The following is an 18175-nucleotide window of genomic DNA, read 5'->3' as shown; positions in this document are numbered from 1 at the left end:
GCCTGGATCTCCCTGAAGATGCGTGGAGTCTCACAGAGCCAGGCAGCCTGGGGTGGGTGACCACGAGCTGGGGAGTTGCTGGGGAGTTGTTTTTTTCCTAGACTTCTCCTTTAATCCTTCTTCCTCCACTTCCCTGCTGTAATGCAATAGCTGTGGTGAATTTTATTTTGCTCTTCTTTTCTCTGTATTACTTAGAATGTACAGCAGAGCACATTGTCTCTGGACATTTCTTATTAGAATCATAGAATTGTCTGGTTTCCAGGGGATGCCAGGGGCTTTCTGAAATAACTTTGTTCCAGCTCCTGTACTGGTGGTGGATGTTCTTCAGGTTCGAGGAGGAAACTGGAGTAAGTGAGCCTTTGCCAACTGTGGGATTACCTCAGCAGTGAAAGGAAGGGAGTCAGTTATTCCACTGGAGTCTAAGTGAAAGGTATTCTCAGATACAGATTTTAAGTGTTAACCTAGAATCTTAGAGTCATAGAATTGTCCAGGTTGGAAGGGACCTTTCAGATCATCTAGTCCAACCATCAACCCAACTCTGATCAAAACCATCACTAAACCATGTCTCTAAGCACTAGGTCAAGCCATCTTTTGAATACCTCCAGGGATGGTGCCTCAACCACTGCCCTGGGCAGCCCAGTCCAAGGCTTAAGAACCCTTTCAATGGAAACATTTTTCCTGATCTCCAATCTGAACCTCCCCTGGGGCAACTTGAGGCCATTTCCTCTTGTCCCATGGCCTGGGACTTGGGAGAAGAGACCGACCCCCCCTGGCTACACCCTCCTTTCAGGGAGTTGGAGAGAGCCAGAAGGTCTCCCTTCAGCCTCCTTTTCTCCAGGCTCAACACCCCCAGCTCCCTCAGCCTCTCCTCACAGGACTTGTGCTCCAGAAGAAGACATGTATGGTGGATCTAGCCTGCCACACTGAACTGCGGACAAACCTCACAACGTTTGACAAGCTTTGGGCTTCGATGAGGACAGAGACTTTGTGTCTTCAAAGAAAGGGATGGTTTTCTTTTTAGCTGCTGGTTGAGTTTCTGTCCTATTTTCCCTTTGAATGCCAGTCATGCTTGGATTTCCCGCTGCTTGTCTCTGTAAACACAGAGCTCTGAGCTCTGCTACGAGAAGGCACAGGAGCTTACATGGAATTTAGGCCAACGACAGCTCAGCAGCCACCCCACTGCTCGCTGTGATCGCGATTCGGGGGTGTTCGCATTTAAAGAGCAGAGCCCCCCCTTTCCCCACACACACACTGGGCAGTGACACCGGCGAGGAAATACCCAGACACCCCCCTCCCCGAGACCACCCCATCCCTCACGCTTAATTAATTTAAGTTTAAAACCTACAGGAGGGGAGGTGTGTGTGAGGGGGAGCTGAGTCCCGCCTCCCCGGCGCCGGCTCCGGCCCCGGCCCCGCCCCGCCAGTCCCCGGGGCCTGCGGCGGTGCCTGTCCGCGCTGCGGGCCCTCATCGCCGGGCCGTGAGCGGCGCTTCCGAGGTAAAGCTTCGCTGCCTCCCTTCACCGGGGGGGAGCGAGGAGATAAGCGGAGGTGGGCAAGGCGCCGAGAGGGACGCGGGGCGGGCGGAGGAGCGGCCTGGCCCGGCCAAGGGAAAACAAAGACAAAGAAGCAGCAAGGAGACAAAGAAGCAGCAAGAATTTATCATGCCCCTGAAGATCTTCCCTTCCCTTCCCTTCCCTTCCCAGCGGCTTTGTCCTCCCCCCGCCCCCGTTAGGCGCCCGCTGTCAGGAATTTAGGTTTGGCAGAGGAGGAGGAAGAAGGAGGAGGAGGAGGAGGTCACATGTCGAGGGCCGGGGGTCGCCTCTCCGCCGCTTCCCTCAGAGGCTCGGGGGATGCTCGGTGGCGGGGCTGCCTGTGCTGCCCCTCCTGCCTGGGGGGAAGGTGTGTGGGTGGATGGGTGTCCACGTGGGGTGTTTTTCCCATCTTTTTTGAGACCCTGGTTCGGCAAATATGTTTTCAGCCGGAGGTAGGGTTACCTCTGTGTGTGTGTTTGTGTGTGTTTTTCCTGTCTTTTTGAGACCCTGGTTTGGCAAATACATCTTCGCCTGGAGGGGCTTCCTACCACAAAAAAGATCTTGAGGGGCTGGGGCGGATCCAGAGAAGGGCAATGGAGCTGGTGAGGGGTCTGGAGCACAAGTCTTGTGAGGAGAGGCTGAGGGAGCTGGGGGTGTTGAGCCTGGAGAAAAGGAGGCTGAGGGGAGACCTTCTGGCTCTCTCCAACTCCCTGAAAGGAGGGTGTAGCTGGGGGGGGTCGGTCTCTTCTCCTAAGTCCCAGGCGATGGGACAAGAGGAAAAGGCCTCAAGTTGCCCCAGGGGAGGTTCAGACTGGATATTAGTAAAAAATTTTTCACCAAAAGGGTTCTTGCACATTGGCCTGGGCTGCCCAGGGCAGTCTGGAGCACAAGTCTTGTGAGGAGAGGCTGAGGGAGCTGGGGGTGTTGAGCCTGGAGAAAAGGAGGCTGAGGGGAGACCTTCTGGCTCTCTCCAACTCCCTGAAAGGAGGGTGTAGCCAGGGGGGGTCGGTCTCTTCTCCCAAGGAACAGGCCATGGGACAAGAGGAAAAGGCCTCAAGTTGTGCCAGGGGAGGTTCAGACTGGATATTAGGAAAAAATTTTTCACCAAAAGGGTTATTGCACATTGGACTGGGCTGCCCAGGGCAGTGGTTGAGGCCCCGTCCCTGGAGGTGTTCAAAAGACGGGTTGATGTGGTGCTGGGAGATATGGTTTAGTGATGGTGGTGCTTTTTGTTTGTCGTGTCAGTGTTTATTTTTGTCAAAATTAGGTTGACGGTTGATGACAAGATGATCTTTAAGGTCCCTTCCAACCTAGAAGATTCTGTAGGGTGACGTGTGTCTTTCTGTGTGTTGTCTTTCCCATCTCTTTGAGGCCCTGGTTAGGCAAATACGTTTTTACCCGGAGGTAGGGTGACCTCTGTGTGTGTGTGTGTCTCTGTCTGTGTGTTGTTTTTCCCATCTTTTTGAGACCCTGGTTTGGCAAATACATCTTCATCTGAAGGTAGAGTGACCTGTGTCTCTGTGTGTGTGTTGTTTTTCCCATCTCTTTGGGACCCTGGTTTGGCAAATACATCCTCACTCAGAGGTAGGGTGACCTGTGTGTCCTGCTGATAGCGCTGTGAGCACACCAGGCCCTCAATCCTCTGGTCGCCACCACAGGAAAACGTTACGCCGGAGTTTAATTTTAGCGTTGGACTGAATTTAGGCAGCTCTGGAGAGGCACTGCCAGATTTCAGCATCCGTCTTAAAAGTGGGTCGTTCGTTCTTCAAATGTAATGGGTTTTTTTTTTTTTTTGCATATATCTTAAGGGTTATGCCCCCAGGGCAAGCTGGCTAAGCTTACAACAGTTTGATCTACGCTAGCAGTTAAAGTTACTCATTGACAAGGTGCTTTGAGTCTGTTCCCAATTTCATGGTAGTCAGTTTTAAGTAGATACAACGATTGACTTTAACATGGAAAATACTCGCCACGAATACTAAACTTGAAGAAAGAGGGGTTTTGTTTTTTGTTTTTTTTTTTTTTAAACAAAATGTTAGTGTGCTTAAAGGTGTTAAGGCCATCACGGTATTTCTGCAGAGTGTTGCCATTTTATTATGCGTCATTATTGTCATCTTGGCTTTTATAATGTGATGTAGGATTGTGTTGAGCATTAATTGCTATGGCAGCTGTCATTTTGTTCTGGAAATCCTAGTGTTTTGGGGGACTGTTAGTCAGTCCAACATGGTGAGAAGGCTCATTTCTATTTATAAGCCATTAGAGTTATTGTTTTGAGTAGATGTTTTTCATCAGGTTTACAGTTTTAAGTGGGCCAGATGCAGTAATTGGGTTTTCATTCGTTTGTTGATGGTGTTCAGGGCCAGATACTTCGGGTAGAATGCACCAGGGGTCCTCTTGTTATGGCACAGGTCTTTAACTTTTTTTTAATTTATTTTTGTATTTTTCTGTTCTTTGCATGTTAGTCTTTTCCCAGATGAACGTTGTTCTTTATAGCTTTAGTATGTTGAGAGAGAGAAACATTTGCCCTTTTTAACAATGCTGAGATTTGTGAATTACTAAACTATTTGAGATGGATTAGGCATTCTTTTTGGTGCGTTTGGGCTAGAATGTGGTTTTCTTGACATGAAGCATTCTAATTTTCATAAATTCTCCAGTGTTTAGCTATGAGTTTTTCCAAATGAGTTTAGCACAATTGTTCTAGGCCTTCATTCTCATGAAAGAATATAGTAAGACTTTACCATTTTAAACTTCGTCGGTCCATACTAGTCAAACATATGTTTTAATACTGCTTTTGTTGAAATGTTTTACAGGGCCAAACCTCATTTCTAGTAAGCAGGAATGACGGATTTCATTTGGTGAATTGAGTCAGCAAGCACAGGAATGATGGATTTCATTTGGTGAATTGAGTCAGCAAGCACAGGAATGCTGGATTTCATTTGGTGAATTGAGCCAGCAAGCACAGGAATGCTGGATTTCATTTGGTGAATTGAGCCAGCAAGCACAGGAATGCTGGATTTCATTTGGTGAATTGAGCCAGCAAGCACAGGAATGCTGGATTTCATTTGGTGAATTGAGCCAGCAAGCACAGGAATGCTGGATTTCATTTGGTGAATTGAGCCAGCAAGCACAGGAATGCTGGATTTCATTTGGTGAATTGAGCCAGCAAGCACAGGAATGCTGGATTTCATTTGGTGAATTGAGCCAGCAAGCACAGGAATGCTGGATTTCATTTGGTGAATTGAGCCAGCAAGCACAGGAATGCTGGATTTCATTTGGTGAATTGAGCCAGCAAGCACAGGAATGCTGGATTTCATTTGGTGAATTGAGCCAGCAAGCACAGGAATGCTGGATTTCATTTGGTGAATTGAGCCAGCAAGCACAGGAATGCTGGATTTCATTTGGTGAATTGAGCCAGCAAGCACAGGAATGCTGGATTTCATTTGGTGAATTGAGCCAGCAAGCACAGGAATGCTGGATTTCATTTGGTGAATTGAGCCAGCAAGCACAGGAATGATGGATTTTATTTGGTGAATTGAGTCAGCAAGCAGACTGTTTAATCAGTGCTTTTTCAGAAGAAATTGGTGATGTGGGTAATGGTACATCCCACTTGTGACACTAGAAGCTGTGATTTGGCACGGTTAGCCAGCAGCATTCAGCAACTTAATTGAAGCACTTTAAAGGACCACAGATGTGTTGCTCGTTAAATGTTCTCTAATTTACCTACTAAAAATCTGCTCTTAATTTGAAATCCCTAGTGATGGTGCTAAAAGACAACTTGTGTATTACCTCTCCGCCTTGCTGTGTTAAGTTCAGCTAGGAGTAAGGTTAAAAATGAAGGGCTGAAAAACAAATAATCTTAGTAAAGAAGCAAATGGGTATCTTCTAAAGACATCACATTTTTCGTGTTAAGATCACCTACTCAGTCATCAGCTGAAGTCCTGAAACAGCATCACTTCAGACACCAGGAGTTAGTTCCTATCTAGCACTGACAGAAAAAACTCGATTAATTATGTGCAGGTGCGTTAGAATAAGTATTTTATGCTGAAGGTTCAGATGTAGATCTTTGCTAGAATTTGCTGCTGCTGGGACCAAGGAATTATTTTCTTACAATGTCCTTTAAGCCTTGTAAGGAGAAAAATGGGGGTAATATGTAAACCCTGATACTTCCTTTTGTTTTGAAGCATCTTCAAGAGCTATAAAACAGGAGTTAAGAGTGAAAAATCTTACACAAGTTTATCTTGTATTCTGAAATGGATGTCAGTTTCTTAAAATCCTGTATTTCTTAAGAGCTCTGAAGAATTTCCAGGGCTTAAGTTTGCCTGGAGAAAACTGTTGCACCATTTTGTTGAATACTTTCGGAGGGGGTGATGGAATCCTGAATATTTCCCACTAATGCATAAAATGACCAACATATTTCAGGAGGAGTCCTGCAATTCTGTGCTAGCAAAAGAAGAGCTTTTCTTGTCCAGGTAGTATCTGGCTGGCAGCTTTGGGGCATATGTTTGTTGTCAAATTATAGAAAAAAACAAATGTGTGTGAGCATCCTATGTAATACACCAGTATCCTGCTTGATGTTTGAAGCAATCAGTAAGATGTTTGGTCTCTTCAAAGAATTTTACTCTGTATTTAAAGAAGTGTTGACGTGACAAAATAATACGTTTTAGGTATCAAAAGCATTTTTTTTTGGCCTACAGTTGTTTTAACTCTGGGGAAGCTGAATGGGTTATAAGCCCTTGTTGCTTAGTGGAAGTGAAATCTTTTATTTCTCTGAGCTGCATTGGGGTTGGCTACAAAGTCAGCTTTGGAGAGCAGGTGATAAGAGTTAAGAGCAGATTTGGTGGGGTTTTTTTAATTGTCTTTTATCTGTCTTTGAACCACTCCCTTTTTATCTTCCCTCCCTGCTTTTGCAAGAAATCTGTGTCTGCTTCTTTTTGCCTTTTCTTGTAGGTTTTTTTTTCTTATTGTTTTTGTTGGTTTTTTTCTGCATGCAGCTATTGCAATGTTACCAGTATGTGTACATATACATAAAACATACAAAAATACTGTATACATGTATTAATATAACTGTGGAGAGCCGATTGCATTTGACCTTAAAATTTTTATGTAGTTTCAGGTCCTTGGCAAAACTAGTCTAGAACATATAAACTGAAAAAGAGATGGCATTTTATTTTTAAGAAAATAATATCTTAGTTTTGCTAATTAATTAAATAAGCAAATACTATGAATTGGGATGTATTGGTCTCAAATGGGAGAACGTGTCGTCAATTCTGTAGCCGAGGGACTTGTTCCTGTATGTTCTAAGGACTTAATAGTGATAATATGCACACACTTCAGTTTTGTAGTTTGAAGTGGTCAAGTATCTTGAGCGCAGCTGAAATCTGAGGCATATTTTTGTAATGTATTATGGTACATCCTTTTTGTATGTTAGCTTGGAGTATTTTTTCTTAAAATACAACCTAGTTGCATATTTAAGATCACACTCTTGCTTAAACAAAAGCTGAACTCCTCGCATTTTTGAGTTCTGGCAAGTGTGTCTTCAAGCATGTCCCGAATTCAGCATGGAGCATATTTTCAATTTCACTTTGGTTTAATTCTAAAGAACTGTTCCTTCGTATGCTGATTCCCTCGCCCCGTCTGAGCGTCCTTATACACACATGCAAAGTCTTACTTGTTCATTTTGGAAGTAAAAAGTCTGGAACATGCTGTTAAGAAGAATCCCAGCGGGGAAAGGGGCAATGGAAATAAAAGTAGTGAAAAATACTGAATTTACAAGCTGTTAGCCATTTTCTCAGCTCTTGTAGGACAAAAAGTATCGTGATTGTGAAAGGACGGCAGCGTTCATGGGGCCGCTGCTCAGTAGCTTCTCCAGCTGTAAGGAAAAAGTAGTCCAAGGTTAGAGTGGTTTTGATTTGACATTCTGAATCTGAGAGTCACTCTTGGGATGGGGGAAGGGGATGTTGCTGTTCCCTCAGATGTCCCACTGACCCAAACCAAAACATTGACTTTTCTTCTTTCTCCTTTTTCGGCTTGCAAACTGTGTCCTGCACTCTTCAGCATCTTCTGAGAACAATGTTCAGTAGGAACATGGGATGTGTGCAACTGCCCTCTTACTTTTGTTAGGTCACCATTAGAGCATAGGAAATTGGGGAAATATCTTTCTGAAGGAAAATAATAATTAAAAAAATGAAGATGGGTTGTTTGTTTTTTTCTTCAGGGAGAAGTTATCTAGACGTTTCTCGGATACAGTGCTTTGTCAAGTAGCATGAGTTTAGAATTGAGTTCTGTAATCATTTTGAGGGAAATAAAACTTGAACCCCATGTGAAAGAAAGAATAGGAAGTAGGCAGAACAGAATAATGTTAATTGGCTGGCAAAAGCACAAACACTTGTGTTTCTACTAACTTTCTAACCAAGGCAAGTTAATAGCTGTTCTTGCTTTGTTTTTGTCCGACACCTGGCCCTCTGCTTGGTGGTGTTTCCTTCAAAATCTTGGTGATAACTTATTTCAGGGCTCATTGGTATGAAACCAGATGTGCATTATAAATATAAGAGGAATTTGGAAGCTGTATTCATGTATTTTGTGTCTTCATCTTGCGTGTTGGATGAGAAATGTTCTTTTGGCCTGAGGGGTAGGGAAGAGCTACTTCAGGATCAAGCAGAGCTACTCTAGTTCTGAACATTCAGGTGAAGCCAGAGCTACTCTAGTTCTCAAGACTCAGGTGAAGCCAAATTCTTTGTCAGGAGTTCTCTCCTGTGTGCTGGTGAGTCTTGCCCTGCCCCTCTGATGGGAAGTCTTCCCAGTCTTTAAATGCGCTGCATATTTGTAACTTGTAATTCCTGCTGTGTTGCTTAATTGAAAACCTAAAGTATTGCCAAAAAGTTACGCCTGGTATCTTGTGCTTGTGTTTGGGGAATTTGTGGGCATGCATCAGTTTGAATTTTTCAGTCTCATTTGGATTAAAGTCTGTAGTGCCTCTGGAATGCAGCACTATCTAAATGCTTTTTTTTTTTTTTTTCCTTTTCCCCAGTAAATACCTAGCTTGGAACTCAATCTAGAGAATAGACTGTAGGATAAGGTACACCTTTAACTGTGTAACTAGATGAAATCTCTGTTGAACATTGGTGAAGGCGACGTGGAGCTGACTGACCATATCCTCCAGACAGAGTAGTATGTATGGGCTTGGGGCAGAGTGGCTGGAGCTGCCTGGGAGAAAAGGACCTGGGGGTGTTGGTGGACTGTCAACTGAACATGAGCCAGTAATTAACCTTTACAGTTAATCGTATATTCTGTCCCTGGTGTTGGCTAGAGTATAATTTAACTCTTTGACTGTTAGGATAATAATGCCAGTTTCCATGTTAAGCTCTGATCTTGTAAGGCATTCTGTTTTTCCTGTGTTACACAGAGTGCAGGCAGGTACAATCCTTGAACATATTATTCATCCTGTTTTGCTTGTTGAAATGAAAAATAATATTTTCAGACTATTATTTTGGAACCTTTAGAGGAAAGCTGTTTGTGGTGGGAATACTTGGGCAGTATTTAGTGTTGTCAGAGATGTAAGTACCAAGTGTTCTATGTTGTCCATAGGTTACAACAGCAATGGTCACACAATATTACTTTGTGTGAATAGTTACTTGATGCAAATATGTTTATCTGATATTTTTTAAGTGAAAGAGTGTTGTCTGTTCCTGAAATTGCCCCCATATGACGCTTTCACTTTTGATTTTGCTGAGCCCTTTGAGTAAGCCTTTATTTATTTTTTTTTAAATCCCTTCTGTTAACTCTTAGTTGAATTCTGCAGCATGTGGTTTCCTTGGAAGAAAAAAAACCTAACCCGAGTTGTGCTGGTCCTCGTTTCTGATACATGCATATGGGAAACATAAAAACAAGGACAATGGAGTAGAAGAATAGAGATAGTATAATGCTGGAAAAGAGAAGTACTGTTCTCAACCTGCATCTCTAAAACACATGGAAAACTGACATGTCCAATGTGTGCCTTCTGTCTCTGTCAGTATGAGTGAAAATAATGATGTCAATTGTAAATGTCTCCTGAAAATCATCGCATTTATTTCAAATTCATTACATACAAACTTTGCTCCTTTGCAGGAGGAAAGAACACTTTTCTATGACTGGCACCGTGTCTACATAGAAAACTTACTAAGGTAGAGATTTTAGTGGTAGGAGTTGAGTGAAAGTGAATGTAGGCAGTAATAAAGGGCATGAAAAGAAGATGAAAGCTTGCTTCTCCTGAAGTCAGGAGGAGTGAGGAGAAAAGAATCTACATTAGTTGTGATATACTATCTTAGCATTCCCATTGAACAGGTTTCAAGGTTTCAGTGAGCTTATACATTCTGTCCTTTTGACTCCATGGTGGATAGATATAGTTTTTGTGGATTTTAGAAAGGCTTTTGGTGCTGTCCCTCAGAGCATGGTTGTGGCCAAGTTGTCCGAGGGTGAGCTGAGCAGGTCCCCGGTGGGTTGGGTGAAGAAGTGGCTGGCTGCCAGGGTTGTAGGGAATGGGGCTACCTGTGGCTGGTGACCAGTCACCTGTGTGTGTTCCTCAGGGCTCAGTTCTGGGGCCACTTGAGTTCAATATTTGTATCAATGATGTGGATGCAGGAGTTAAATGTGCTTTTGCTGATGATGCTGAACTGGGAGGTGCTGTTGACTTTCCCAAGGGCCAAGAGGCCCTGCGGAGGGATCTAGGTCAATTGGAGCATTGGGGAAGGATGAGCGGAATGAAGACTAAATGCTGGGTTCTGCACCTGGGATGGAATAACACTGGGCAAGGCCTAAATTGGGAGAGGAGTGGTTGGAGAGGAGCCCTGCAGAAAGGGGTCTGGGGGTGCTGGTGGACAGGAGGCTCCACAGGAGTCAGCAGTGTGCCCTGGCAGCCAAGAGGACAAACCACGTCCTGAGGTGCATCAAGCAGAGCATCAGCAGCCGGTCAGAAGAGGTGATGATGGTGCTGTGGTCAGCGTTGGTGCAGCCTCCCCTGGAGTGCAGTTCTGGGCCCCAGGATTTAAGAAGGATGTGAATATCCTGGAATGTGTCCAGAGGAGGGCCCCAAAGGTGGGGAAGGGGCTGGAAGACATGTCCTCTGAGGAGCTGCTGAGGAGCCAGGGTTTGTGTAGTGTGGAGAGAAGGAGGCTGAGGGGTGACCTCATTGCTGTCTCCAGCTTCCTGAGGAGGAGGAGTGGAGAGGGAGGTGCTCCTTGGTACCCAGTGCCAGGACACATGGGAATGGCTCAAAGCTGTGTCTGCCAGGGGAGCTTCTGACTTGGCAGAGAAAATATTTCTTTACCAAGAGGGTGGTCAAACCCTGGAACAGGCTTCCTGGAGAGGTGGTTGATGCCCCATGCCTGACAATGTTCAAGAGGCATTTGGACAATGCCCTTAATGCCACGCTTTAACTTTTGTTCAGGCCTGAATGGGTCAGGGAGTTGGACTAGATGATCAGCTGCTTTCTGAGTGCCCTGAACCTGCTGCAGGTGTCTGGGCAGGGAGAGAAGGTAGTCCCAGACCCTGATTTTAAAGGCTGTGACCGGAGTGCAGCGCTTTGGTGTACATCAGGGCACTCAGCCAGCTTCATCCCTGGACAAGATTTGCTCAGGAGCTGAATATGCATACACACCTCCCTTGCAACTCCCTGAGAATGTCACAGTGATGAGATTACTGATGGGTTTATTCAGCTACAAAGGAATGTCTGGGTTTGGTTTGGTTTTTTTTTTCCAATTAATTAAAGAAACTATTGAAATTTATTTTCCAGCACACAGTTGGTCATTAATCACTTTGGAAAACTGGTGCAGTGAGTGTGGAAAGTTGCCAGGCTGCTTCAAGGATCTCAACACCTTGGTGCCAGCCCCGTGGGATGAGACAGACCCTCCTGTGTGTCCAGAGGAGGATCTGATGGGTCAGGAGGCAGAGCGAGGCCAGAGAAGAGTTCCCTTGCCATGAGTGTCCCCTGTCCCGAGAGCTTTGAGGCAAAAAGCCAGTCTGTGGGTACCAAGGATTGCAGTCTACATGGAATTTCTAAGCTAAAACTGATATTTTGAGTTACGCTTGAAAACAAACTGGCAGCCGGTGCGTTTTAAGCCCGTGCTTTCCTCTTTGCAAAGGGCCCTACGAGGCAAATGATTGCTGAACTAGCACATCCTGAAATAATTAGCTCTAGCTGCACTAATTGCACTCCCATACTGTGCTGTATCCAGAGTGGAAGTAACATAATCCGAGATAATGGCACTGACTGCCACATCAGAAAAAAAACCCCTGCAGAAATTCATGTCTTTTAGCCAATGCGGATGGAAATATTTTCTGGAAGGGCAGGTGTTACTTGGCTTTTTTCTTTCTTTAACAATTTCTTGGCTTTTCTTTTCCTTTTTAACACTGGCCATTGGTGGCCAGACGTTGTGTTTGTGCCTCATCCCAAGTGTTTTCCTATGAACTGCGGGGACAGAGCCCGGCACGGCTGTGCGAGGGGGCTCAGTCCAGAGCGAGAGCTGCTCTGCTCACACCCTGGGCTTCAGGTGGCCCCAAGTTCATCGTAGCACTGGAGACACCTGACCAAACACATGCCCTCTATGTCTTCCTCCTCTGAAGCCCTCGGACAGCCCTGTTTCAGACAGCTGCTGTTGAAATAGAGGAGGAAGCTTTACAGATGTATTGTGCTTGGCCGCCCTTGCCTGGTGCTTTTGGCTGGCTGGGACACAACTGGCCATGTCGGCAATATCCACCGTTTCCTTCTGCTCTTAAAAAAGATCCTCCAGAGGGGGAGGTGTCATTAGTGAACAGCACGTTGGACGTGGTGCGAGCGCTGCGCTAATTGACAGTCAATATTAGCCCCAGCCTTGGCTTCCTGAGGCTTGGTTTTCACACTCAGCCCTTTCCCAAGCCCAGCTCGGGTGGCTCGTGTGATGGGAAAGGCAGCAGGTGCACGGGATCGTGTCCTGCCTTTGCTTCGTCCTGGGCTTCTCCCTCTGATGAGTTCTCCTAAGGCTTCCCGTGGGGGCCATCTCTCCTTTTCATCCACATCTGTAAGAGTGAGACCGTTGGAACAAATAATCCTAAGGGCAATATCATTCTGGCAGCCTGAGCGAGCACCAGGTGGAAATTAAATGGAAGGGAGTTCGGCGCTTTCGGTGTCCAAATTCAGCAGCTCAGTTAAGAAAACTTTTCTTGGAAAGGCAAGAACAGGGTCACAAGCTCTGACTGTTGATTTCCACTGGCTGGAGATGATTTCGTGCTCAGTCTGTCCGCTTCAGCGGGAGGTGCAAATGTTTGGTACTGCCTTGGAGTGAGCCTGAAAGGTCAAATCCACCCAAAGGTTCCTTCCCAAGGAGGAGCTGGAGCCCACCCAAAGCCTCCTTCCCTCCATGGGGCACCCAAAAACCCTGTGGTGGTCCCCGTGGGGCCATCGGGCACTGAGTGAACAGTGTCCCCACGACCAAACCCCAGAGGTTCTCCATCAGGCTGGTGAGGTCTTTCAGGGACTTGTGTTGCCTGAGAAGAAATGCTGGTGTTTAGGAACCTTTAAATTTGGATTTGGTCCCCCATGTCTTTCGATGAACCCGTGACACAGACTGAGAGGGGGCAGGCAAAGATGGTTCTCTGTTGTCCTCCTTTCACTTGTCTTTTTTCCCCTTTCTTATCTTTGAGCCGTGGTTGACTCGTTTCTGGGCTACCACTCGCTTGGGACGCTTTCATTTTGCCTCATCTCACTTCTTTTTTCACCTTGCTTTTTCTTTGCTGTTTTTCTCCTGTTCTCACCTACGTGGAACATGAGCCTTGTAGATTCCTCAATGGCATTTCCAGTCCAGGGTGTCCCATCAGGCCATAAACAGGGGATAATGACATCAGTTTGGGTCAGCTTTCTCCCCTGAGAAGCGACACTGCCTGTTGCTCACAGCCTGCTCAGTGTTCAAGCGAGCACATTAGATGAAAAAAACCCCAGGATAGACCCAGTGCTGCCATAAAGCACCATTTTCCTTTGGAAATCTGCAGAGTGCCGAGCACACAGACAGGGAAAGGAACCCCATCCCTTTGACAGGGCAAGGTTTGTAGGAAGAGCCAATATCTTTCATTAGCTCGGTTGGTAGGGTTGGAATAAGTAGCAGACTTTAGGCAAGAACCCCTCTTCAAGCCCACATCAGAAGCAGCATCTTTCAAAGATGAAACTGTTGTGAGTACTTCTTCAGAGTTCAGTCCTGAAAATCTGCATTATTTGTTATGTCAGTGATTTAAGAAAATCTTGGAGTCAGATGTTGCCAGGGGGAAGTCATGAATTCACCTGTAAGTCAGAGAATTGATCAGCAAATATACATACGTTTTGTTTTGTGGGATGGAGATTCTGCTGGGTAAAAATGGTTATACCCATTCAGAGTATAAAATTTTTGCTGCTGTCCTTTGCTATCAGCATCTGAGGGCATCCAGCTCTCTAGGGCTTGGATTTATAGCACCACAAACCTAAAAGATACTCCAAAAGTAGTATCTGTCCTTAAAAGGTATTCCTTTTTACTTAAGAGGTACTCCTAAACCCTTTAGGATTTGCCGCCTCTGCTGCAAGCGTAAAGTTAAGTGGTATTTGTGTGTAGAAAGGAAAATGTTGGCTCTGTGTAGTGCCCCGTGAAGGTCCTGTGGTAGGTACAGTGCCACCACCTTTTCTGGTGTACAGCGCCATGTGGGCTTCCCTTTGAGATCTTCTAATAAATTGTCGATTATTTGTACTCATGTTCTGTTCAAAATTAAGGTGTTTTTCTATCAAGGCTTTCTGGTGAGGTGGTGCATGCCCCAAGCCTGTCAGTGTTTCAGAGGCACTTGGACGATGCCTTTCGTACTGTGCTTTAACTTTTGGTCAGCCCTGAAGTGGTCAGGCAGTTGGACTAGATCACAGACTGATAATGGGGTTGGAAGGGACCTCTGGAGATCATCTAGTCCAACCCCCTGCCAAAGCAGGTCCACCCAGAGCAGGTCCCACAGGAATGTGTCTAGGTAGGCTTTTAACGTCTCCAGAGAAGGAGGGCCTTTCGTACTGTGCTTTAACTTTTGGTCAGCCCTGAAGTGGTCAGGCAGTTGGACTAGATCACAGACTGATAATGGGGTTGGAAGGGACCTCTGGAGATCATCTAGTCCAACCCCCTGCCAAAGCAGGTCCACCCAGAGCAGGTCCCACAGGAATGTGTCTAGGTAGGCTTTTAACATCTCCAGAGAAGGAGGCTCTACTGCCTCCCTGGGCAGCCTCTTCCAGGGCTCTGCCACCCTCAAAGTGAAGAAGTTCCTCCTCAGGTTTAGATGGAATGCCTTATGGTCAAGTTTGTGCCTGTTCCGTCTTGTCCTGTCACTGGACACCACTGAGAAAAGACTGGCCCCATCCTCCTGACACCCACCCTTGAAGTATTTATAGGTGTTGATCAGATCCCCCCTCAGTCTTCTCTTCTCCAGACTAAAAAGCCCCAAGTCCCTCATCCTTTCCTCCTAGTAAAAAGACCAAAGTCCCTCAGCCTCTCCTTATAACAGAGATGTTCCAGGCCCCTCATCATCTTTGTAGCCTCTGCTGTCCCCTCTCCAGCAGTTCCCTGTCCTTCTGGAACTGGGGAGCCCAGAACTGGTCCCAGTGCTCCAGATGGGGCCTCCCCAGGGCAAAGCAGAGGGGCAGGATGACCTCCCTCCACCTGCTGCTCACACACTTCCCAGATCCCAGAAGGAGATGGTGATTGATACTGGTTTGGTTTTCCTCTGACTGTTCCTCGCTGGCAGAGACCCAGCTGACAAGGGAGTTTCTGTCTGAGTGTGAATCTGTTACCGGTCTCATGACGTAGCCCAAGAAAAGTGGAATGAACTACCCAAAGTCTGTTACGTCCCACTTGACCGAGCTGTTGGCCATCCCTGGCTGTGCCCTTGGCTGTGGTGTGTGTGTGTCCTGGTGTCCCCTTGCCCCACCTTTCCTTTTCCCCTCATATCCTCGTGTTTGCTGAGAGGTCTGTTACAGAATCCCATGTCTGCTTTGGCCCACCATGTCCTCACAGACTTGGAACTGGAACACTCTTGGGATAGAAGAGATGGAAGGGTTTCAGTTTGCTGAGAGACAGCCCTCACGGGAAGAGACCAAATTTTCCTCTTGACTATCAAAATAGCTATTCCCCCACCGTTACAGAAGCTTGTCTGATGCCATTTGTATTGCGGGATGTATAGCTTAATCTAATGAGCATTTTGCATAAAATTAGATGGTGTGTGCTTTCCTTGAAAACCTTCATGACCTCCTTAGCCAGCTATTTCTAGAAGCTTTAATTGGAAAATGGTTCTCCTGGAGCGATGCACTGAATAATACATCAAACCACTCCAGTTTTATAAGAAATTTAACCTGAATTAATTTCTTTTTAAAGCCTTGCAGTCAGAAGAGAGTTAGGGTAATTGCATTGCCTTTAACCACTGGGTTGTGTACAGTTTTTTCAGGGAGACCCATGTAAGTTGTCATAACAGCTGAATTTATCTACAGAGTAGTGTATTTCCTTTGTAGAATGATCACTGCTATATTCAGGGGGTTTCATAGACTTTTAATCTTTCGGTTGTGTCAGCTCTGGATGTGCTGGCAGCCAAAAGTGCTGTTTTTCAGGAATTGTATGTGGAACTTCCTTTAAATTGGATTCCTATCGGGAGCATTTAAATCAGAATTGGAAGCCTCATCGTGCTTTTTATTCCTTTCCATTTAGTGATCTCGCTCTAATAACGTAGAGAACAGAGGCTTCTCAGTCTAGACATAGGATCACAGAATTACGGGATGATATGAGGTTGGAAGGGACCTCTGGAGACCATCTAGTCCAACCCCCTGCCAAAGCAGGTCCACCCAGAGCAGGTCCCACAGGAACGTGTCCAGGTGGGGTTTGAATGTCTCCAGAGAAGGAGACTCCACCACCTCTCTGGGCAGCCTCTGCCAGGGCTCTGCCACCCTCAAAGTGAAGAAGTTCCTCCTCATCTTTAGGTGGAACTTCTTATGTTCAAGTTTGATGGCTCCCTTATTCCCACTGCTCTAATTGAACGTGAATTCTCTTGTTTCACAAATCCTCTGAGAAACGTAGAGAGCCTAGATATCTCTTATTTTAAAAACAATGTTTAGAACCTACTTGCCAAATGTTGTCAGTTTGACAAAAAGGGAACTGACGTGGTTAGATGAAAATACCTACTGGAATTGGGGTTTGGGTGACTAATGTGTTTTGGGTTTTTGGTTTTTTTGTTTGTTTAGAAATTCTTCCTATATGGATCAACCTTCTAGTGATGGTGAAACTGGAAGAAGACCCCTCTAAGCCAACCCCAGGATGAACCGGGTGCCAGGCGATGCAGAAAATGCTCACAGTAGCAGTGTGGAATCCTGTCCTTCCTTGCGGGATGTCCACTCCATCAACCCAACGCATCTGATGGCAAGGATTGAGTCATACGAAGGCAGAGAGAAGAAAGGAATATCAGATGTTAGAAGGACTTTCTGCTTGTTTGTTACATTTGATCTCTTATTCGTCACCTTGCTGTGGATAATAGAATTAAATGTGAGTTGTCTTTTCAGTACCCTTGGACTTTATTAATTTCTTTATTGACTTCAGGAGTGGTTAATAAGTTGCTCTTTTCTATTCCATATATTTGCATCTCTTTAAATGAAAACTTCTTTTAAGCTTTCATGAACATAGTATCTACTCAACTGAATCTACTTTTAGTCATTAGGATATGTGGTTTAATTATGATTATGAAGATTTTCAGAGGGCTGGAGCATCTCTGCTGTGAGGACAGGCTGAGAGAGTTGGGGTTGTTCAGCCTGGAGAAGAGAAGGCTCCAGGGAGACCTTATATTGGCCTTCCAGTACCTAAAGGGGCTACAGGAAAGGTAGAGAGGGACTCTTGATCAGGGAGTGCAGTGACAGGACAAGGGGTAATGGTTTTAAACTGAAAGAGGGGAGATTTAGATGAGATATTAGGAAGAAATTCTTTACTGTGAGGGTGGTGAGAGCCTGGCCCAGGTTGCCCAGAGAAGCTGTGGCTGCTCCATCCCTGGAGGGGTTCAAGGCCAGGCTGGATGGGGCTTGGAGCAACCTGGTCTGGTGGGAGGTGTCCCTGCCCAGGGCAGGGGGTGATCTTTAAGGTCCCTTCCAACCTGAACGAATCTATGATACCAATTGCTGCCAGAGTTCCTGTAAGTATTGTTTTCCCTTTGTCACCATTATACAGTGTGTGTAGGTGTAATTTATTTTCAAATACTTCAGGGAACATCTTCGTGTTAGCTTGAGGAAACACTAAATCAAGGCTGTGATGGTTCTCTGTTCATCCTTAGGTTAACATGGTGCTCATGCAGGGAGCAGCTTGGAGGAGGGGAAGCTGATTTTCCTTCTCTCTGCTGGAGAGAGATGATCACTCCTGATGCAGCAGAGCAACCAAGGGGAAGTTACATTTAGAAAGCTATTTGTCAGGCAGCCATAAAGGGGAGGGAGAGAAGAAGTAGCAGAAATTTGGAGTGCCCAGAGAAGGGCAAGGGAGCTGGTGAGGGGTCTGGAGCACAAGTCTTGTGAGGAGAGGCTGAGGGAGCTGGGGGTGTTGAGCCTGGAGAAAAGGAGGCTGAGGGGAGACCTTCTGGCTCTCTCCAACTCCCTGAAAGGAGGGTGTAGCCAGGGGGGGT

General features: G+C 45.8%; 1 protein-coding gene across 4 annotated transcripts in view; it reads left to right on the top strand.

Moving 5' to 3' along the window:
• The first annotated feature begins 1405 nt into the window (after positions 1–1405).
• Positions 1406–18175, top strand: part of STARD3NL (STARD3 N-terminal like) — a 26395-nt gene continuing 9625 nt past the window's right edge. For 3 of the 4 annotated variants that reach the window (XM_014942397.1, XM_014942372.1, XM_014942380.1), the window contains exons 1-2: positions 1406–1495; positions 16761–17058. In XM_014942397.1, the coding sequence (XP_014797883.1) occupies positions 16834–17058 (225 nt within the window). In that variant the 5' untranslated portion in view covers positions 1406–1495; positions 16761–16833. Of the gene's footprint in view, positions 1496–1963; positions 1984–16760; positions 17059–18175 lie in introns of those variants that run through there. The other variant, XM_014942390.1, reaches the window with a different exon arrangement.

This window comes from Calidris pugnax, unplaced genomic scaffold (assembly GCF_001431845.1).
Source record: "Calidris pugnax isolate Ruff unplaced genomic scaffold, ASM143184v1 scaffold23, whole genome shotgun sequence".
NCBI classification, from domain to species: domain Eukaryota; kingdom Metazoa; phylum Chordata; class Aves; order Charadriiformes; family Scolopacidae; genus Calidris; species Calidris pugnax.
This window is presented reverse-complemented; position numbering and strand designations above follow the sequence as displayed.